The sequence below is a fragment of the Coturnix japonica genome, chromosome 17 (genome assembly GCF_001577835.2).
Source record: "Coturnix japonica isolate 7356 chromosome 17, Coturnix japonica 2.1, whole genome shotgun sequence".
Taxonomy (NCBI): Eukaryota; Metazoa; Chordata; class Aves; order Galliformes; family Phasianidae; genus Coturnix; species Coturnix japonica.
The window spans coordinates 5,413,177-5,432,173 of record NC_029532.1 but is presented as its reverse complement, the minus strand read 5'-3'; the positions used below and the strand labels follow the sequence as shown (position 1 = coordinate 5,432,173).

Sequence of the window (18,997 nt, the reverse complement as noted above, 5' to 3'; positions counted from 1 at the left end):
TGTGTTGGCGCTGCCGCCCGCGCGGCGCCTTTAAGGCCTGGCCTACGTGGCAGCATTGGCGGTGCGGCGCGGCCCGGCGCTCCCCCCCTCCTCTCCTTCCTTCCTTCCTTCCTTCTTCCTTCCTTCCCTGCGGCCGCAGCCCCTTTAGTGTGAGGCCTGGCCTCCTTTTTCCGCTGCTATGGGTCAGAACGATATCATGAGCACCGCTGAGGACTTCGCGGATCAGGTGGGTGCCCGCTGGGTTGGGGGAGGTGAGGTGGGCCGCGGTGGGAGGCTGAGGCCGGGACCTGGTGCTGAGGGAGCGGCTGTGGGCCCTCACGGTGTGGGGAGGCCGCGGTGTCCTCTGCCTGTCGGATGGGTGAGCTGGAGCCGGGATGCCGGCCTCATCCTATTGCTGGGTGTGTGGGGGGAGAGCGGGAGGCCGAGGTGTGTTTGTGGGGTGTATGTGAAGGGAAGGTGATGGGCCCCATCTCTGGCAGCGTGCGAGGCCCTGATGTGCTGTGTTTAGAGCTGGAGTGGAAGGAGAGCTCTTTACTAGGAGAGTGGTTAGGCCCTGGAACAGGCTGCCCAGGGAGGTTGTGGATGCCCCGTCCTTGGAGGTGTTCAAGGCCAGGTTGGACGGGGCCCTGGGCAACCTGATCTAGTAAAGGTGTATGTTTGGTGGCCCTGCCAGGCAGGGGGTTGGGACTACATGATCCTTGAGGTCCCTTCCAACCCGGGTCATTCTGTGATTCTGTGAAAGCAAATGAGCAGGTGTTGTCTCGGTCCTTCTTACCTTGATTTCAATAATTGCAGCTTTCTGTGAAATAGAAGCTTATAATCACTTATCCATACACACAACAGCAGAGATACTCTGTGTATAAGCAGTGATAATGTCAGAAAGACTTTCACGGTTCTAGCGATTCATGTAATTGAGAATAAGATCTAACATCTCATGATAGTTTATCACATTCCTTGCAAAAACCTTATTCTACCCGTTTATGCACTTGAATCTTCTGAACAGTCAGTGGTACAATGTCTGCAGCTCCCGGGGCTGCGCTGTCACTGCTGGGCTCTCTGGGAAGACCTGCTCAGCACTTCCTCCCTGCCCCGGATGGAAGACTCATTTTAGAGCTTGTGGTATTTGGCAGCACCCAGTTTAATAGGTGTCCTAATTATTTTCGTCATCCTGTACTTACCCTGTTCTCTAAAGGAGAATGTAAGCTGTCAATATAGCGTTTGTGTTGCTTGCCAAAACTTACACCGTTGTCCTGACCTTTTTATAACACCTCTCTGTTTATTCCTGTGTGCCTATTTCTAGATGTCTCTAACCCCCACTCTTCATAGCAGTGAAAGCTCTTTTGTCCGGCAAAAATGTGAGTTTTAAATGGCTGATTTTTTTATTTGTGTTTGAGCACATACTATTTAAAGGCAAATCTTTCCCTTAGTCACAGAATTTGGGGTGTTTACATGTTCTTACCCATCAGATTGCAAAATAACTGCTGCCTTTCAAGTAACTGAAATGTTCCTCAGATGATTCTGGTTCCAAATGGCTGCCTCCTTGCTCAATGAGATCATTTCAATGCTGTGCCTGTTGCTAAAACTCAGTATCATATCACACTGGTGTAGGAGTGGAGAGTCTTAGCAAATAATAACCTTTGGTATATATTGTGAAGTGAAGGCTTGATGTTACAGAGACTTAGTTCAGGGTGGATTAAAAAAGACAGTTAGAACATCTGGACTGTCACTATGTTGAAACTCCTGTTGGTGAGGGAGTTCGGGAAGCTGGATAATTACTGTGCTGGGACCTGAATACACTCTAATTGACAACCTTGCTCGCTTCATTCCTCATATTAAAGATCTGACAAGTCTTACTTTCTGTAGCATAAAGCACTGTGGGGAGAATGTTACAGCTGTTTCCATAGCTTATCAGTAAGTACTGAGTATGTCGTTAAAGCAAGAATCACATTTTCCTGAAGTTCAAACGCTAAGACTTAATTTTTCCAACGCTTCCATTGCCGTTTGAATTAAGAAAGCTACACTTTAAATGTCAAGATACTCATGAGAAGTCTCCCAAGGTGTAAAACAAGTGGCTCTTCTCAGGTGAACCATCCCAATAGAGTGGAGTACTGCACTGAAGCTAAGGCCTTGCAGGGCAGCTGGACAGTTAGCTGTCACTGACCAGAGCTGTCCCACTCTTCCCAAGGCTGTGTTCCACTTTCCTTCTCACACATTAGCACTTACCTGTCACCAGACTGACAAGCTGAACTGGCTGAAAGAATTCCAGTGTTCATTTTCAGCTGGTTCATTTATCTCCATGTTTAGGTCAAATGGGTACCTGCCCTCACACAAGGGAATTACTGGGGTGACAAGAAGGTGGCCTAGATCACTTGTGAATACTGGCCAGTAGTTTAGCTTAGCACGCATCTATAGCCAGTGGTTGTGCAGTAGTGATACTTGTTAAAATACTGCATGTTAAGCTTGTCAGTGCAGTCACCATATGCTGTTCTTACGCTGATAAAGAAAAGCAGTACGTAGTGGCTGTAGTGATTGAGGTAGGGAACTGTAGGCCTCTCTCTTGTAATCCCCATAAGGCAGGGCAAATCTCAAGCAACTTTTCTAATGTCTAATGCAATAATATTTAGGAATGTGGGTGCCTGGTATTTCTGCTGTTCTGAAAGAAAAAAGAGGAGGACAAAAATGCAATGAGACATTGAGTCATTGTACTGCAGTGAAAGGACTGTAAGGGAGAACCAGGCTGGGGTTTCAGTTACTTTTCCTATGTGAATGCTGGTGCACGTTATTCAGCTAATTCTAACATCTCTCTATCCTATTTTGAAGGTAATAGAAGGGAGAAGAAAACATTTCATTGTTAGTCTGACCTTTATATTAAGGAACTGAATCTGGAAGCTCTAGCTTAGTCATATTGGTATACTGATTCTTTAGCATTCTAAACCAAATGCAGCCTATTCCTCTCAGGCTGGGAAAGATCCTTCCCATGAATAGTGATAGCAATATGCAGTAGATGACTAAGAAATCCCATTCTAAGGATTTGATTGAATAGTCTTGAAAAGGGAATTGGTATAAAGCACATTCTATAAGTGAAAAGCGTTGTCGTGATAAATCATAGTGCAATTAAAAACGTGATTAAGACTAAATGTTCTGGTGGATCAGAGGTCTCTCTTCGCCTTTTGACAACAAGGCTCTTGTACTTATTTCAATATCTAGGTTACACTAACAGGCTGTGTATGTTGGTTAGCCTGATGTGATGGGTGCTACTGTCCTTGTGATTATTAGGTGAGGTCTCCACAAATATATATATATATATATACACATACAGGTTGATGAAAGGAAAGCAAGCATCCTGCTCTTGAACATCAGTGGCATCTACTAGAGCTGTTAGTTCACTTGAGAACAGAGTACTTCCTTAACTAAAATCAGACTAGATATTTCAAGTAGATCTTTATCAGAAGCTGTGAACTGGTAATGTTCTGAAGCCCAGAGGAGTTTTCTCTTTAGTAACAGATGGTCGTTCAGCACTGTGATCATAATGTATGATAAACACACATAAATGAGAGAAATCTTTGTGGTTAGACTTTGGACCAATGTTAATTGTTGAAGCATTTCTGTTAAGTTTGGTAAAATCAGCCTCACAAATCTGGAGGAAAATGAGAATTGTTGCATGCTGTGCTACCACCCAGTGTGTGTGTTTGTTCACTTATCTCTGCTTATAGAATGCACCTTGGGGAACACTGTGCCACAGTTTGGGCCGAGTATTGGTCTTATCTGTGGTTGTGCTACGGTGTGCTCCCCTATATCAAAATGGGGCAGGGTGCTTATAAATTTGGAGGTGGGGATATATTGAACAGAGATTGGATGTTAGTATCCCTAGATCATCTGTTGCTGTGTGCTTCTATGGTTCAACCACCCCCCTGTGCATCTTTGCACGTCAACCTAAGAGGAGCATTTAAATCTATTTGCCCTCCTAATCCCATTAGAGGGGGAAATGGCAACACAGAGCCCCTCTGCTCTATGCTAATGACTTGACTGCCATCGCAGAACCAGCTGTTCTCCTGTCAGACAGTTTGACTTTGGTATTTTGTTATCTTTTCCCTAGGTGTTTGACTCTTACAAGGAAGCAGCAGGTGCTAAGAACAATTGATGCAAAACCCAGAGCAGAATAAGCCATCTGATTACTGCACATCCTGTCTTTAATGCTGTCACCTCTATTCATCTCAACACTTTGTTTTTTATTAAGTACATAGTAGTGTGCATCTTAAGACAAGTGTATTGCCTGGTTAAATTTATCATCTGCAGCTGTAAAGTTTCATGCTGCTTTTTACCCTTGTGAATCATACCTGGGCTTAGGATTTGGTCTCAAAATACAGCGTGCTCACCTACCTGCCACTATTGATGTGTAGGGACAAGATTGGATTTCTGAAGGTATTGGCTCAGTCCCACTAACAGAGACCTGTTTCTTTAAGTTGCTGTGTCCTTGCCTCCATTACTTACGTTCTCTTGTCATGTAACTGCCACACAAGACATTGTGTGAATTTTGAGATAGAATTTAGATACTCTTTTCTTCTTCTTTCTGGATTTTCCTCACCATTCTCACTTGTTTTTTATCCTTCTCTTGTTTCTGAAGTTAATTTGCTTTAAGCTGGCTATACACAGTGGTTTCAGCTTGTGTGTAGCTAAATAAATGCAGCTCCATGACTTATGGATGTCCAGAGATGGTGTATGTCATGATAAGGTTGCTTAGCACTGCAGCTGCTTTAGGCCTCAGTTGCTCTGACTTGTCTTCAGCTGATTGGACGCTCACACTTGTGTTTAACGGATAGTGTTAAATTCCCATTACACGCCAAGAGAACAGGTAAATGCTAAATGTCTTTTTGGCTCTTTCCCATGTACTGTTGGCAGCTCTTTCGGGGAAGAGGAAGATGAGATAAACTTACATGACCCACTTCAAAAGCCGCAGAGATGAGGCCTGGCAGTGGATTTCCTCTGTAGTACTTACTGCTTTTTGCAGGCTTTCCCCAGCAATGGTTTAATTCGTTTTCCTACAGGTATTCAGCCTGTGTCCTCTTGCATTTCCTTCTTATGCTTCACCCCTTTAGACCAAGTTTTTTTCAACCAATTTCCAAAGTAACTTCATCTGTAGTATTCTTGGCCTCAGGCTGTCTAAACACACAGTGAAATAAGGGAGAGAAGGGAACTGTAAACCAAGATGTTTCTTCTTCAGTGACAAAGATCACCAATTTTTTCTTCTGACTCATTGATCCAACTGCTACCGTGGCTTTAACCAGGCTGAGGTAGCAGCCCCAAGTCAGAGTACAGCTGTGCTTAATGTGCACTTAATTGACTCCAATCTTGACCCTTAGACTCTGGATGCATACAGTACAACTAGTGTAGTTTGTTCTGATATTAACTGTTAAGCATGTTTGCCAGATCCTTTTTTCTTGTGATAATCTTTGGTTACAGAGTAAGCAAAGCTTTTAATTTCCATAGAATTTGATAAGGCCTTTAGTACTTACTAATTAGTGTAACAAGTGAAAACTTGCAGAAATGGCTTTAGTGTCCATTGTATTCACTCACTCCCATGTGTACTGAAAGCTTCTGGAGCCTCAAAAAATATTCTGACCAGAAACTAGCTTATTAGTTGTACAGACTAACCCAGAGACGATATAAGTTCTGAATCAGGAAAGCAGAGCTTGGTCTGCTGTTTCTGTCCGCTTTGTTACAAAGTTCAGTGCTGTCTGGCAAACACCTCTGCACATGTGGCTTTCCCCATGCCCTTTTCATGCTGAATGTGCTTCACAACGCATCAAACTGTGTGTGGGATAGTGGAGTTTTATTCAATGGCTGCTCCTAATTCTGCATTAGGGATTTCTGGTAAGTCTGTCCATTCTGCATGAAGACTCGTAACAGGGGCATTGACTTTCACAAGTGTCAACCTGCCCAAACTGTTTCAGGTGAAGGTGGAAATCCTCCTGGTTGATCTTGTAGAGTTAGTTTTAGGTTTATTTACATTTGTTACTTACTAGACAGCTCTTGCCTGAGCAGCAGCACATACTCACTCCATGTGTCTTTCTAGAGATGTGGCCAAGCCGAAGCTGTATGTGCAGTGGGCAGCTGGGTGCTGATTTGTATTCAGAGTGATAATGCCTAGTGGAAATCTCTGTTAAGTAATAAGCAATTCCCTTCAGGAAGCCATGTGATGTAGTTGAGCACTTGTCATAGTCCAGATGCAGTATCTTTTTCTGTGTATAAGTGAGCTTTCACACAGATACATGGTGCTTCTATGAGTTGTAGAGGGATCTAGCTTGGCAGAAGCACATGCATGTTTTTTAATCTTTCTGCAGTCTCTGTCAGCCTCGCTCCCTGAATCAGTTTGTTACAGGGTGTTGAGTGCCTGAGCATGTGGGTGGGAGTAGGATTGCCCTTTCAGCTCCTGGCTATCTGATAGATCAGTTGAGCTGTAACATGAAACTGAGGCAAACTGAGACCAAGGTCAGCCTTCCTCTAGTAAGAGCTCCATCAAAACACAGTTCTCATTACATGGGTACTGCCGAAATCTGCTTTTTTCCAGGTCCTTGACCAAAATGCTCTTCAGGCAGAGCATGAAAATTGGTTTTCCTCAACCTCTCCCAAGTGTTCTTAAACTGGAATGTAGGAGAAATTCCTTAAATTGTAGTGCCAAGTCTGTGTTTCTATCTAGATGTTGATGATGGTGTGTGCATGAGAACCACTGGCCTCGGTCTGTGGAGCGTGGATCTCTTATGCCTCAAGTATCACCTTGCCCAATGTCCTCCCTCCCCTGCTAACTGTGCTGTCTGCCTATAGTTCCTAAGGGTGACCAAGCAGTACCTCCCCCACGTGGCCCGCCTGTGCCTGATCAGCACCTTCCTGGAGGATGGCATCCGCATGTGGTTCCAGTGGAGCGAACAGAGGGATTACATTGATGGAACGTGGAACTGTGGCTATTTCCTAGCCTCCATCTTTGTGTTCATAAATCTCTTCGGACAGCTGAGTAAGTGGCTCTAAAGCTGTTAAGGTGGATGCCAGAGCACTCCAGTGTGTCTGCCACCCCATGGCTCATGCAAGCACTGTGAATCATGTAAGCACGGGACACCTCATTGATTTCTTAACAGCCGCTGATAGCTTAGAATTGATAGTGCTCCACAGGCTGAATGAAAAGAATTGACCTGCTTCAGGCCTTCCTGGAAACCAACTGCAAGAATTTCTTGTGACCCGTTACCTCTGAGTCAGATGCCAGGAGTCTGTTAGAACAGTCTGTTTTCAATTCTGTACATCCATCTATAAACAATCCCACAACTCTGAGTTCTCTAAGTTGAATAATCACATTTTCTTAAATGGGGCATGGGTAAGACTTTCACTGCCTGCTTTTTTTTAATAGAGATTAATCTCAGTGGCAGGGTCTTACTGTGCAGTTGGTACACCTCAACCACAAGAGAGTTCTTATATCAAAGATACATAGCCTGAAAGCAGAACGTCTGGATATTTCCTAAGTGATCAGAAATTGAAAGGAATAAAATCTTAATTGTTTACATTATGTTCCACATCTATTGTCCTTGATTGCTCTGCTAATTTCACTTTTTGTTCTTGGGTGTAGTTTTTTACCCTTCTATTTCCAGTTTAATTTAATGTAATTAATAATTCTCATGTCAAAGTGGGAAGGGCTGTCAGGGCTTTTTGTTGTAACATTTGAGGAAAGATCTAAAAGCTTTCAAAGCAAAGAGTACAGCATGTTTGCCCTAATAGTTATCATTAAGAAAATAATACAAAAGGAAAGAACAAAGTGAAGTCTCACCTTGTGATTAGTTGAGTTTCTCTGCAGCTTCTTTTTATGCTTTAATACTGAGAACTGCTCCAGAGTGTCTACCATGGGCTACATTGAGCATATGCTTACTCTTTGTAAAATAAAAGATATTCATAGAATTTTACCAGTTTTAAGCACGTTCAGAAACACTGGTTCTGAAACTGATTTGTGTCAGTGTGCCATTAATCCTAGCTGACTCTTCAGCACAGCTGACACATCTGATTCTGCTCAGTTCAAAACAAGTTAGCATTCCTGCAGCATCTTTTCCTGTGCAAGCCAGAAGTGTAACTGTGTTCAATTTTCCCCAACTCAGGCGGCTGTATCCTGGTGCTGAGTAGGAACTTTGTGCAATATGCCTGCTTTGGACTGTTTGGAATTATAGCATTACAGGTAGGAGGCTTGAGTCTTCAGACCTTCTAAACCATAGCTTTCAAGTCTTCTCTCTTAGCTGCAGTATGACCAGCATATTTAAATACCCAGAATTTTTCTCCACCCTGGCCTAATGCCAGTCCTCAGTGACATTGAACTATTTTGCTGTTTCTGTTCTTCTGAGATGCCCAACAGATCCTTGGATATAATTGTAATTAGTCAGCTGGAGATGCTGATTCAATATTTGACCTTGACCAATTTAGCCAAAGTGACTTGCAGTTTACCTGTACGTCAGTAATATACCAAATATGGATCTTGTAGTTGCTTTCAGCCTTCAGCACACAGCTCTTCTGAAGGGCTGTCCCCAGTGACAAACATTTTTGTTTGAAACAGATGGTTTTTGTGGGGGCTGAAGCACAAGTTAAATTCTGGCTTCAGTTCTATTTTACACTGACTCACAGGACCATGGTGGTGTAATTTAGCTTATTTCCTGTAGTGTAATGTACTTCTAATTGACATTTGCTATTGATGGTACAGGTTTGATAACATAACATGCAGAACTTCAGTACAATGTACGTGGTGTTTTCAACTTATTTTATTCTTTGCCTAGACTATTGCATACAGCATTCTATGGGACCTGAAGTTCTTGATGAGGTATGACTACTTCAGTTTTTATCAAAACACAACAAAAGCTTTTGTCTGTTGCTTCCATTCTCTGACAGGGAATTGTCTTTGTACAGCGTGCTGGAAAGATTTTACAGATGGTCTGCTTGTATTAATATCCCAGCACTTAGTGTACATACAGCACTTGTTTAAGCTATAGACAGCAAGTTCACTACTGCAGAAAGAAGAGATTAATCCTAAGATCCACTAAGATCTGATTACTGCTGTGACATCCTTGCTGAGAGCTCGGGATCTGGTTTGGATCAGTGAGCTGCTATTTCTTAAACAGTTAAAATAGCAGCTGTGCTTACATGCGAGATCAAAGGATTTATTTGAGAAAACTGAAACATTTAGATACTAGGCTGGTTTCTGTGGTTTCAAGTCTATATCACCCTCCATAAGCAGAAGACAAGTTTATTGATAAGGAACTTCCCTCTAAAATGTGGAGTGGTGGCTGTTAACTTTTCACCCCTCTCCTCTGAGGGTAGGATGGGGGTAGCAGCACAAGATCTGTGCTCTTGGGCTTACTACAACCCTGTAAATGTGTAACATCTCCTAGCAGTGCTGCTGTTCTGTTTTCTCAAAGCAAACTCTGGACTTCTTTAGCATATGTAGTTAAACCAGAGGTACAGAATAACAAATGCTGAATGACTGCGCCTGAGCTGTGTGTGCCAGACTTCTCTAGCAGGCCGTGTGTGTCTATGCAGGCTTGTGTAAACCTGCACTGTGTACAAAGCTGCTGTTTCAGCTGCAGATTCTAGTGCAGGGTACAGAGTAATCGTTTCTCACTAATAATCAGATTGTTAGAGTTAAAATTGTCAGATCAGACTTCATAGTTTGTGTTTACCTGTAGATCTAGTTGTTTTGGTTTTGTTTTGCTTAAACAAGAAAGCTTTTATTTTCTACTTGTATCTTTCTGTAGGAACCTTGCCCTGGGGGGAGGCTTGCTGCTGCTTTTGGCTGAGTCACGCTCAGAGGGGAAGAGCATGTTTGCTGGTGTCCCTACTATGCGGGAGAGCTCTCCTAAGCAGTACATGCAGCTTGGGGGCCGTGTGCTGCTGGTCCTCATGTTCATGACACTGCTGCATTTTGACATGAACTTCTTTTATGTAAGTATCATGAGTAAAAAATACGAGTTAAAGAACTGAAATATAGTACTACCTCCCAGATTAGCTGTAGGTCTTACTCATTGCTTCCTATTAAAGTCTTTTTAATTAATATTTAGAAAAAATGTTATTAGATTATCTGTACTAAGACAACTTGCTCTTATGAACTGCTTATCCATGCTCTGTTCTGTGTATCCATTTAAGAGACACAAAATCTTGCTTGATTTGTTGGTGGGAGTATTCAGTTTTTGGGTTTTGATTTGTTTGTTTTTTTTAATCTCCCCTCCCTGCAGATTCTGCAAAACATTGTGGGCACAGCCCTGATTATCTTGGTGGCAATTGGCTTCAAGACAAAGCTGGCTGCCTTGACTCTAGTCATCTGGCTGTTTGGCATCAACATCTACTTCAATGCCTTCTGGACCATCCCAGCCTACAAACCCATGCACGACTTCCTCAAATACGATTTCTTCCAGACCATGTCTGTAATTGGAGGGCTCCTCCTTGTGGTTGCACTGGGTCCTGGTGGAGTCTCCATGGATGAGAAGAAAAAAGAGTGGTAACAGGAGTAGCAACACTTCTTGGGACATAACACGTTAAGATCAGAACTGATTCTGTATGGATTCAACAAAAACTGCCAGCATTTTACACATACATGCCCCCTTCTTATTAAAGGCACAGATGTTCTGAATTTGATTTACAGTGGCACCAGTAATATAATAGATAAAATCCCATTTCTTCAAGGAATGTTGCCTAGGCTTATCATTCTAACTTTCTAGATTTGGAACTAACCCAGCAAACCTGCATTTTGCTGGTGCTTCAGTGAGTTGCAGTAGAACGGTTGCTCTCTTTAACGTCAACATTGTTTTAAAATTTGGAGAACTGTGAGAAGTACAGCTGTATCATTCAGTGTGACGTTGGGTTTTAGCTATAACTTAAAGTGGATCCCCTTTTTCACCCTCATCAGATCTTATCTTGTGTATAAGGAGTTCCACTGGTTATAGCATTGCTTATCAAGGTGGAAAGCCATATCAAAAGAACTCGTGGTTATTTTGCTATTCAGAGGGCCTGTAAATCCATTATTACTTTCCTTTTAGCAAGAAGGAGGAATTTCCTGCACCCAAATAGAAGGCAAAAAGAAAATCCTGAAAGTAACTGTAATGTGCTTTAGGTAAGAAAAGGGAGAGTTTTCTAACAAGTTACAGTTCTGTTCTTGAGGGGTGATATTCCTTCTTGCTTACAAGATTTTAAGAGGGAAGGGGCAAGGTACTCCTGAAGAGACAGAACATTAGATGCTGGTAGAATTCTGTGCCAAAAGAACTCTTTACTCAACACTCTTTTCCCAGAGTTGCCCCCTCCTGGGTTCCCAAGAAAGTGAGCCTTGTTATGCTGCACGTTCCATAATAAAAGCTCCTTTCTGCTATTAACCAGTTTCCATCCATTGTCCATCTACGTATGCTCCAAATTCACACCTGAATTGCAGGTTACTGGTGAAAGTATTTATCCAGAACCATGAAACCTCCCTTTTTCCCTGCACACAATACATGCAAGATGAGAGCAGTCAATCTTTTAATTACTATAATCTTCTTGCTTTTCTTGATTCATTTATGTCAGTCTCAGCTGACTGAAAAGTGGAAAGGTTGGAGTGCTGAGCTCCAAGTCTAACTCTTCCCCTTGACATCTTGGGCCACACCTGAGATGCATAGGGAACGAGCATGGAAGTCAGCTGTGTGCTGCAATAGTCCCAGTTCTCAACTGTGCATTACAGGCAGTTATAGTTGAAGAATGCAAGTGCAAAGCCTGCAGAGAGAATAAGCAGTCAGGAGCGTAACTTTCATGTTCAGAGGAAGGAACTCCTCAGCTTAAAAGAGAGGAGAGAGCAAGGCTCTGTTTTTTACCTCAGTGCCACAGCCTCTGTGCCATGAACATGCTTAGTGAATGCTGCTTAGAGGAGGCATTTTGTCCTCTGCTGGTAGATAAACCTGTTTCATTAGATCATGAAAGCACCCTAGATTTTTAGAGCATGAGCCCTACCAACTTGCTAACATTACCTTGATTTCTTCTCGTCTCCCTTGAGAAAGCTGCTCTACTATTTGTTCAAGGAGCAATTGAGCTGAACCATCTCCAGCAGGAACTAATTACCTGGATTACCTGGTAAGGATACTGGCTTGGACAGTTCTCCTGAATGGTTATTTATTGGTTGAGAAAACTAGGCTAAATAGAGCAAATGGCAAATAGAAGAGTGTTGCTAAGTGTTAAAGCAGCGATTCCATCATCCTAAGGGAAAAGCATCCCATGTAACAGCAGGATGTGCTGCTGATGAAGGGGAGGAGAAAGATGAGTATGTGGGGGTAGATGAGAGGAAGCCAGCATTGAAGTTCAGGTCACTTAGGAGGCTTCTTTCTAAATAGGTTTTGCAGGAGAGGTTTTTACCTCAAGTGTTTATTGTGCCTGTCTCTTCATAGCAAACCAAACTAGTCCTTTCAATTCCTGATGTGCAGCACAGGATGTTCTTTGCTCAGTTTCACTGCAGGTCTTAGAACTGATAGACTACATCAAGGCAGCCATTCTCAAATCTCTCAACTGCTGTTGGTGTTTGTAGTATTTATAAATTGAACGGTAGAAACCATTTCTGTAGGTAGCCCTAAGTTATCTTCCTCAGCTTGTTCTCTGTGTCCTGTCTAACTAAGGAGCTGGATGATGGACTAGTCTGGAATACTGACCAGTTGCCTCTGTGAAAATAGAGTTCAACTTCTAATGAAAGACCCCAGAAAAGGGAACTGTTACTGCCTGAAGAGGCACGGTAAGGTGGAGGGCATTATAAGGTATTTCTAGGCAGCACAATATGTGGACTTAAGAGCTGTGAGTCCTGGTACAGAAGATTCTGGTATCTTACATACACTGCTGTATTCACACATCTCCCTAAAATACAGTGACCTCCCCCAATGGCTGAGAAACAGGATGTCAGCTATCAATTGGCTCTGCAAAGCGTTCTGGAATTCATTCTGAATATATTTTTGCTTTCTATGTGGAAAAAAAAATAAGTATAAATTCTCATTTTATGCTGTATTTTGTACCTTAGTTGTGTTTGAAAATGTTTTGATTTTTGAAACAATCAAAATAAAAACAAATGGCATCTTTGTATCCACTTGAAGTGTATGACTAGTGACCCTTAAACATGTGTGCTTTTTCTCTTCATAAACAGTTCCAAGCAGTGGCTTTGCCTTTATGTTACTGTAGTGGTAGTTCTTGTTTTGTTAGTAGTGGATGGAGAGACAGCGTTAACACACAGTTTAATTCCCCCTTGCTACTCCTCCCTGCTGTACCAACTAACTGCTATGGGCAGCAGGGTTTACAGGTGAACGCTTTGGTCTTGTGCACCATCTGGAACTGTTTCACAAGAAGCTTCACGCTGCATTTTTATCATAAAAAATTTATTTACCATTGGTTGTTTTCTTGAACTTTTTGGGTTTTTGATGACAGCTCTTGAATTTTTTCTTTGAAGGGCCTGATTGTTTCTGTAGAAAGAAAAAGTCAATCAGCTTTTTCCAGGAACTAAACCCAGCCTTGCCCCCAGGCTGCTTAAAGAGAAATCAAGTGTGTTTTCCTTTACTAAGAGACAGAACAAGCACAGCCCAGGGCACAGGGTAAGCCAGGGTGTTTTCTTGCCCTGTCTTGTGAGTTAGCATCTCTGACACATATATGTTTTCATTAGATGCAAACAATGACCCTCTCCCCATAGAAATAAACAGCCTTAACTTTCAATGTTGATAATGATTAGAAAGGCTCCAGTCCCTCCCGTAGGGTTTCCTGAGAGAGTTTATTCACCCTCATGTATATAATGTGTCTGTTTCCCTCCTGTAAGTGCACCCAAAGGCAGGACCTGGTCAGCTCCTCAAGTGGAGGACTCCAGGACTTTGAGAGAGTTCAGCTTGTGTGTGTGTGGAGAGGAAGATTACAAAACCCACAGTCTCACTGTAAAGATAGTGCAGCAGGATTCAATTGAAGATATTTATACAGGAAGTAAGAAACCCAGTTGGAGCAGACAGGATAAACATTTACTGCTACTAATTCACACCTCAGGATGCAAGTCTGTGGCTGGCACATGGAGAAAGTATTCTCCTAAATAGATTTACACCTTCTGCTGATTCTCAGACAGGAACAGATCAGACAACCACCTACAGGATAGATGATGGCTGTTCATGCTCCCCATCTGCTACGCACAGCAATGACTCCTACCTTTCCCCTCTTGCCAGCTGCTTTGCTCACATCCATTCTTCCACCATCTCCATTCAGGTCACCGTTCTCCCTGCTCAGCTCGGCCCCATCATCCTCGCTGTCTGTTGCAAAACCATCGTTGGCCTCTGTGTTTTGTGGAGCTGCTGGGCTTTTTTCTGGGAAGAGTCCAGCTAAAATACAAAGGTTTAGCTCAGGATCAGTTCTTTGTGCACACAGGCTCTGCTTACCCCGAACCTTATTTTCTACTCATCTAAGCTGACTTTGGCCTGCAAGGATCAGCCCATCATATACGTCGATACTGAAATACTCAGTAACAAACACGCTTAAGTTTTATTAGTAAAATGCCTGGGGCTTTCACTAGCCCAGTTCTGGGAACCAGGCAACACAGGCAGATCTGGGATCTCAAAGCTCTGCTCTCCTACAGCAAGGCAGCATTGTCCAGATGTGAGTGGAACAGCCTCACCAACTCCTGTCAGGCTGGAGGACTCGCTGAGAAACAAGGCAAACAGCGATATCTAAAGTGAAGACCCTCCCCTCATACCTTATGGGATCCAGCTCTGGTATTACTGTGTGATAACTGCTATTTCACATTCAGCATTGGCAAGCCTCTTCCAAATCCAAGAACCTCAAACTGGATGGAGGTCACATATCCAGAGTGTGAGCAGCCAGCAGCAGTAGAAAGGCTCTGTGAGAGAATGAGCTGACAGACTTGCTCTAAGATCGCGATGTTGTTACTCACGTGGGTACAGATCACTCATGCTGTCGTCCGTCTCCTCTCCATCCTCATCCTCATCCGTCCTGGGAGAGTCTGGCTCCCAGAATTCTTCTGTTCTGTGAGGTTGCCTGCTCCCATTCACCTGGTCCTCATCATGCTGTCTCCGCTGCTGCTTCTGCCTCAAGCAGGCAGGGACGTACTTCACCCCTTCCTTCTGGCACTTCTCATCTGAAGATGCAACAGATTGAGCAGCACTTAGCAAAGCAACCCAACCCTCGAGTCCTATTTACTTCCAGGCCCACATGCAACTCAGAAGCACGTCAAAACTTCAACAGCTCAGGGGACAAAGCAGCTTTAATGAAGGTACAGCCCACTCACATGCCTTCAGTGCCTTCTGATAGCGTTTCCCTTGGACGTGACGCAGGACGTGCTCTGGAAGCTTATTGATGTGTCTGAGGGTGAGTTTGCAGAACAGCTGATGTCTGAGACACACATACAGGAGAAAGAGCCACAAACACAGTTTAAACAAACTACTTAATAATAACCTTTCACTTAAAACGAACTGTGCTGTGTAACAAATAAAAGATTCATGTGCTCAGGAACTCCCTAAAGCTCAGCCACAGAGACTGAACACACCTGAATACCTACATATTCTTTGTGCTGGGCACTATATGCGGCTCGAAGCTGCTATAATCAAACTCTCTGGACGTCTTTATCAGCCGCCTGTACTTCCTACCGTCGGTGTAAGCCTGCAGCTCCTTCAGCCGGCACGGCAGCTCGTGGCCCGTCAGCCGGCACCGCACCTGAGAGCGAGGAACCTCCATTAGAGCCCAGCGATGAGCCGGGGGGGGGGCCCTCCTCAATAACCCAACCCTATTTACACCGCGAGAGAAGCCCCTCCGGCCTGAAGACTGAGATCAGCCTCGTTCCCCTCACGGCCCCAGCTCCACCCAACACCCCCAGCTCCATCCTCGGACCGATCCTGCCCACCTTGCCCGACTCCTCGATGCTGAGCAGCGGGTGCTGCCGCAGGAACAGCCGCACCTCGTCGGGCACCTCCGGAACCACGTCGGCCATGGCCACGCCGAGCTGACAACCGCAAGGACCGATCTGACCATAGAGAGGCGCTGACAGACAGGAGCCGCCTCACTTCCGGTACGGGTTCCGGTACCATAGAGAGGGGGAGCTAGAGGGGAGGGGACAGCCTGGGTGGTGGGGGGGTGGCGGTGTTGCTTCATGGCGACGTGGGGGCTGATGCTGCGAGCGGGGCCAAGGCTGCTGAGGGAGCGAAGGGCCCGGGTGAGAGCTGAGGGCAGCGGGCAGGGCCGGGGTGGGCTCTGAGGGGGGCAGACAGGGTCTGTGAGGGCTCTGAAGGGGATGGGAAGGGCCCCGCTGGGCACCGAGTGATGAAGAAAGAAGTGAAGGCGCTCGCCCAACATTTATATAAAGGCAAATTACAGCATTGGATGTTGTATTGCTCCCTTAGGTATCGCTTTGCTTGCTCAGAAGGACGTTGTTTGGATTGCCCCGAACCAAAGTGGGTTCTGCAGTGACCCAGCAGAGAGGTGAGCAGAGATCTGTGTGGGGTTCTGTCGCTTTCAGCCTCACACCAGTATGATGTTTCCTAAGGAATTTAGCACCTCTCCTCCTGTTCCTGTCCGCTGCCTCATTCTGGCTCTCTGCAGATGTTTGCCTGAGGCTCTGCAGCCCACGAAGCTCCACAGCAGCCACCGGTGCATCTAGTGAGGACATCTGGCTGAAGTGGGGCCTCCTCCTCGTGCCCCTGACTGCATTCTGTCTCGGCACATGGCAGGTATCAGCATGTATTTCATTCATCAGAGATGAGCACTTTGGGGCTGTAAGGTTTCAAGCTTTGTCTGTTTGATATAGATCGTACCATAGGCAGGGTAAAGAACAGGAATTACTGTTGTTTGTGTACTTCTAGATTCAGCGTCGAAAATGGAAACTAGATTTGATCGCACAGCTGGCATCTAGACTTTCATCAGAGCCCATCCCTCTGACATTAGAGTAAGGAAGCTGAGAATTCCATAGTGAAATCCACCCATGTAATTTGCCTATCACAGGTGTGATTTTCATTTCATCTTGCTCTCTGCAGCCCTATGGAGTTGAAGGAATTGGAGTACAGGCCTGTAAAGGTCCGAGGGCATTTTGATCACTCCAAGGAGCTCTACATTTTACCACGGTCACTTGTGGACCCTGAGCGAGAAGCCAGAGAAGCTGGAAGGCTGACATCCCATGCAGAAAATGGAGCAAACGTCATTACTCCTTTCTACTGCACGGATCTAGGGTGAGTTAAGGCTCTCCCTTAAAATGCATCTGTCTCTTAGGTGCTTGAGTCTTGATTCCAAATTGTATTTGCAATTCCTCATAGCTGTAGACAGCAGCACGAATTTTCTTTAATTCACAAGGCGTTTTTCTCCTGTTTATGTAACTCTAGGGTCACGATTTTAGTCAACAGAGGATTCGTGCCCAAAAAGAAACTGAAACCAGAGACCAGGCTGAAGGGACAGGTAAGAGGGATACAGGGAAACCTTGCATGTTACTTTCTAACCTCTTGCCCACTTCTAACAAACAAAGACAGGCAGCAGACACATTCAGCTTCCTGAGTCACTGCGCTTCTTAGAGGTGCCTTTTCTCGAAGCCTTTGATTAAGGAAATAAGGCATCTGCCTTTTTCCCTGCTGTATTACAGCACTGTACAGCACAACCTGCTGGCTGACTTGTAACCAGACCTGCAGGTGATGTACTACCAGGTCCTGGTATGTTAAGAAATGAATCCCAAGAGATTCCTTTTTTTCTTCTTGTTTCAGATTGAAGAAGAAATCGATCTCACGGGGGTGGTGAGGTTATCAGAAAAAAGGAAACCTTTTGTGCCTGAAAATAACGCTGAAAAAAACCGCTGGCACTACCGTGACCTGGAGGCCATGGCAAAGGTGACCGGTGCTGAGCCCATCTTCATTGATGCAGATTTCAGTAAGTCACAGAGAAACCCAAATCCACAACCAACTGATGACAGTCTCCCCCTTTTCCCCATCATGTATTTCTCCTAAGGCTTTTTGAGAGGTATTGTACTAAGTTCACTGTACAGGGTTTTGAAGGTACAGCTGCTGGCTTTGCTGCTAACTTGGGAACACCGCTGCCCAGAGAAGCGGGCAATCTTTGTGACCTACATCACACCGAGCTGCTCACTTGGCAGAGCATGGGCAGCTCAGGGCTTTGCAGACCAAACATCTGACGCTGTGCTGTACCTACAGGAAGCACAGTCCCAGGAGGTCCCATTGGAGGCCAGACAAGAGTGAGCCTGAGAAACGAGCACATGCAGTACATCATTACCTGGTAAGCTACCCAGGCAGCAGCGTCTGACCTTTGTTTTCTGAACATGAAGCCTTAAAATGCTTTCTGTTGAATCCACTGAAAGCAGGGAAATAATTTTCCCCCCAGCATTCTTGCTCCCGTATCAGGGGGATTGATGAGATCTTCAGCTGCAAACTGTTTGTATATGTTTGGATGATGTATTTTCTCACTCCTTGTCACAGGTACGGCCTGTGTGCTGCAACTTCCTTCTTGTGGTACAGAAAATTCATACGAAAAGTACCTGTATGAGGGGAAGGATTCATTCCTGCTCTCCTGTAATACAGACAAGACTGCAGCCAGATCAATCCTGAAGAGCTCAGTCTCAGGGCATGGGACGTAACAGCTGATGCTGGCAGCAGTTTGAACATCAGGATTAATGGTGGGTGTTGACACACTTACTTACAACAGCTTTGTGATCATCTGAAGGATGCATTTTTCTATTGTATTTGGGTAGTTTGGTCACAAGCTACAAAACCTTTTCTTCTCCACTGCTGTATTTTCTATATTCAGTCTAAACAAATCAGGGCAAGGGATTTGATCAATCCCTATTTTTCACCTAGCAGTCGTTCCTGAAGCCAAGATGGGGGCACTGCAGTTCCATCAGGATAAATAAAACAGGCCTGTTAGTATTTGCCTTGTGATTTGTTGCATATCTTACAACTTAACAAGGGGACAGATCTGAATTAAATGGAACAACTGCAGACTCCAGTTTGAC

General features: G+C 44.5%; 3 protein-coding genes across 4 annotated transcripts; 2 read left to right on the top strand and 1 right to left on the bottom strand.

Moving 5' to 3' along the window:
* Positions 1-47: 47 nt before the first annotated feature.
* SURF4 (surfeit 4) lies at positions 48-11,381 on the top strand. The gene is made up of 6 exons (XM_015879058.2): positions 48-226; positions 6,823-7,009; positions 8,133-8,209; positions 8,799-8,842; positions 9,774-9,960; positions 10,251-11,381. Exons 1-6 carry the CDS (start codon positions 179-181, stop codon positions 10,515-10,517), a joined length of 810 nt encoding a protein of 269 aa, XP_015734544.1. The 5' UTR covers positions 48-178; the 3' UTR covers positions 10,518-11,381.
* SURF2 (surfeit 2) lies at positions 11,046-16,044 on the bottom strand. The gene is made up of 6 exons (XM_015879059.2): positions 15,899-16,044; positions 15,557-15,711; positions 15,287-15,390; positions 14,933-15,136; positions 14,194-14,363; positions 11,046-13,472 (listed from the first exon to the last, which is right to left on the bottom strand). Exons 1-6 carry the CDS (start codon positions 15,983-15,985, stop codon positions 13,389-13,391), a joined length of 804 nt encoding a protein of 267 aa, XP_015734545.1. The 5' UTR covers positions 15,986-16,044; the 3' UTR covers positions 11,046-13,388.
* Positions 16,045-16,078: 34 nt separating this feature from the next.
* LOC107321776 (surfeit locus protein 1) lies at positions 16,079-18,911 on the top strand. Of its 2 annotated transcripts, XM_015879069.1 has the most exons (9): positions 16,079-16,207; positions 16,395-16,473; positions 16,594-16,721; positions 16,854-16,936; positions 17,025-17,216; positions 17,367-17,439; positions 17,739-17,901; positions 18,183-18,264; positions 18,465-18,911. In XM_015879069.1, the coding sequence occupies exons 1-9, from the start codon at positions 16,145-16,147 to the stop codon at positions 18,529-18,531; spliced, it is 930 nt and encodes a 309-aa protein (XP_015734555.1). In that variant the 5' UTR covers positions 16,079-16,144; the 3' UTR covers positions 18,532-18,911. The 2 variants fall into 2 exon arrangements, with proteins under 2 accessions (XP_015734555.1, XP_015734557.1); XM_015879071.1 differs by lacking the exons at positions 16,079-16,207; positions 16,395-16,473; positions 16,854-16,936 and having other exon boundaries at positions 16,607-16,721.
* The last annotated feature ends 86 nt before the right edge of the window (positions 18,912-18,997 follow it).

Bases quoted from the DNA above. Each gene is read 5' to 3' on its own strand.
- LOC107321776 (XM_015879069.1), top strand. From the start codon at position 16,145: ATGGCGACGTGGGGGCTGATGCTGCGAGCGGGGCCAAGGCTGCTGAGG. The intron at 16,937-17,024 runs GTAAGGAAGCTG...TGCTCTCTGCAG, and splicing joins CCCATCCCTCTGACATTAGA to CCCTATGGAGTTGAAGGAAT. The intron at 17,440-17,738 runs GTAAGAGGGATA...TTCTTGTTTCAG, and splicing joins AGACCAGGCTGAAGGGACAG to ATTGAAGAAGAAATCGATCT.
- SURF2 (XM_015879059.2), bottom strand. From the start codon at position 15,985: ATGGCCGACGTGGTTCCGGAGGTGCCCGACGAGGTGCGGCTGTTCCTG. The intron at 15,712-15,898 runs GTGGGCAGGATC...CCTCGCTCTCAG, and splicing joins GCATCGAGGAGTCGGGCAAG to GTGCGGTGCCGGCTGACGGG. The intron at 15,391-15,556 runs GTAGGTATTCAG...TGTGTGTCTCAG, and splicing joins GTGCCCAGCACAAAGAATAT to ACATCAGCTGTTCTGCAAAC.
- SURF4 (XM_015879058.2), top strand. From the start codon at position 179: ATGGGTCAGAACGATATCATGAGCACCGCTGAGGACTTCGCGGATCAG. The intron at 7,010-8,132 runs GTAAGTGGCTCT...TCCCCAACTCAG, and splicing joins AAATCTCTTCGGACAGCTGA to GCGGCTGTATCCTGGTGCTG. The intron at 8,210-8,798 runs GTAGGAGGCTTG...TTCTTTGCCTAG, and splicing joins TTGGAATTATAGCATTACAG to ACTATTGCATACAGCATTCT.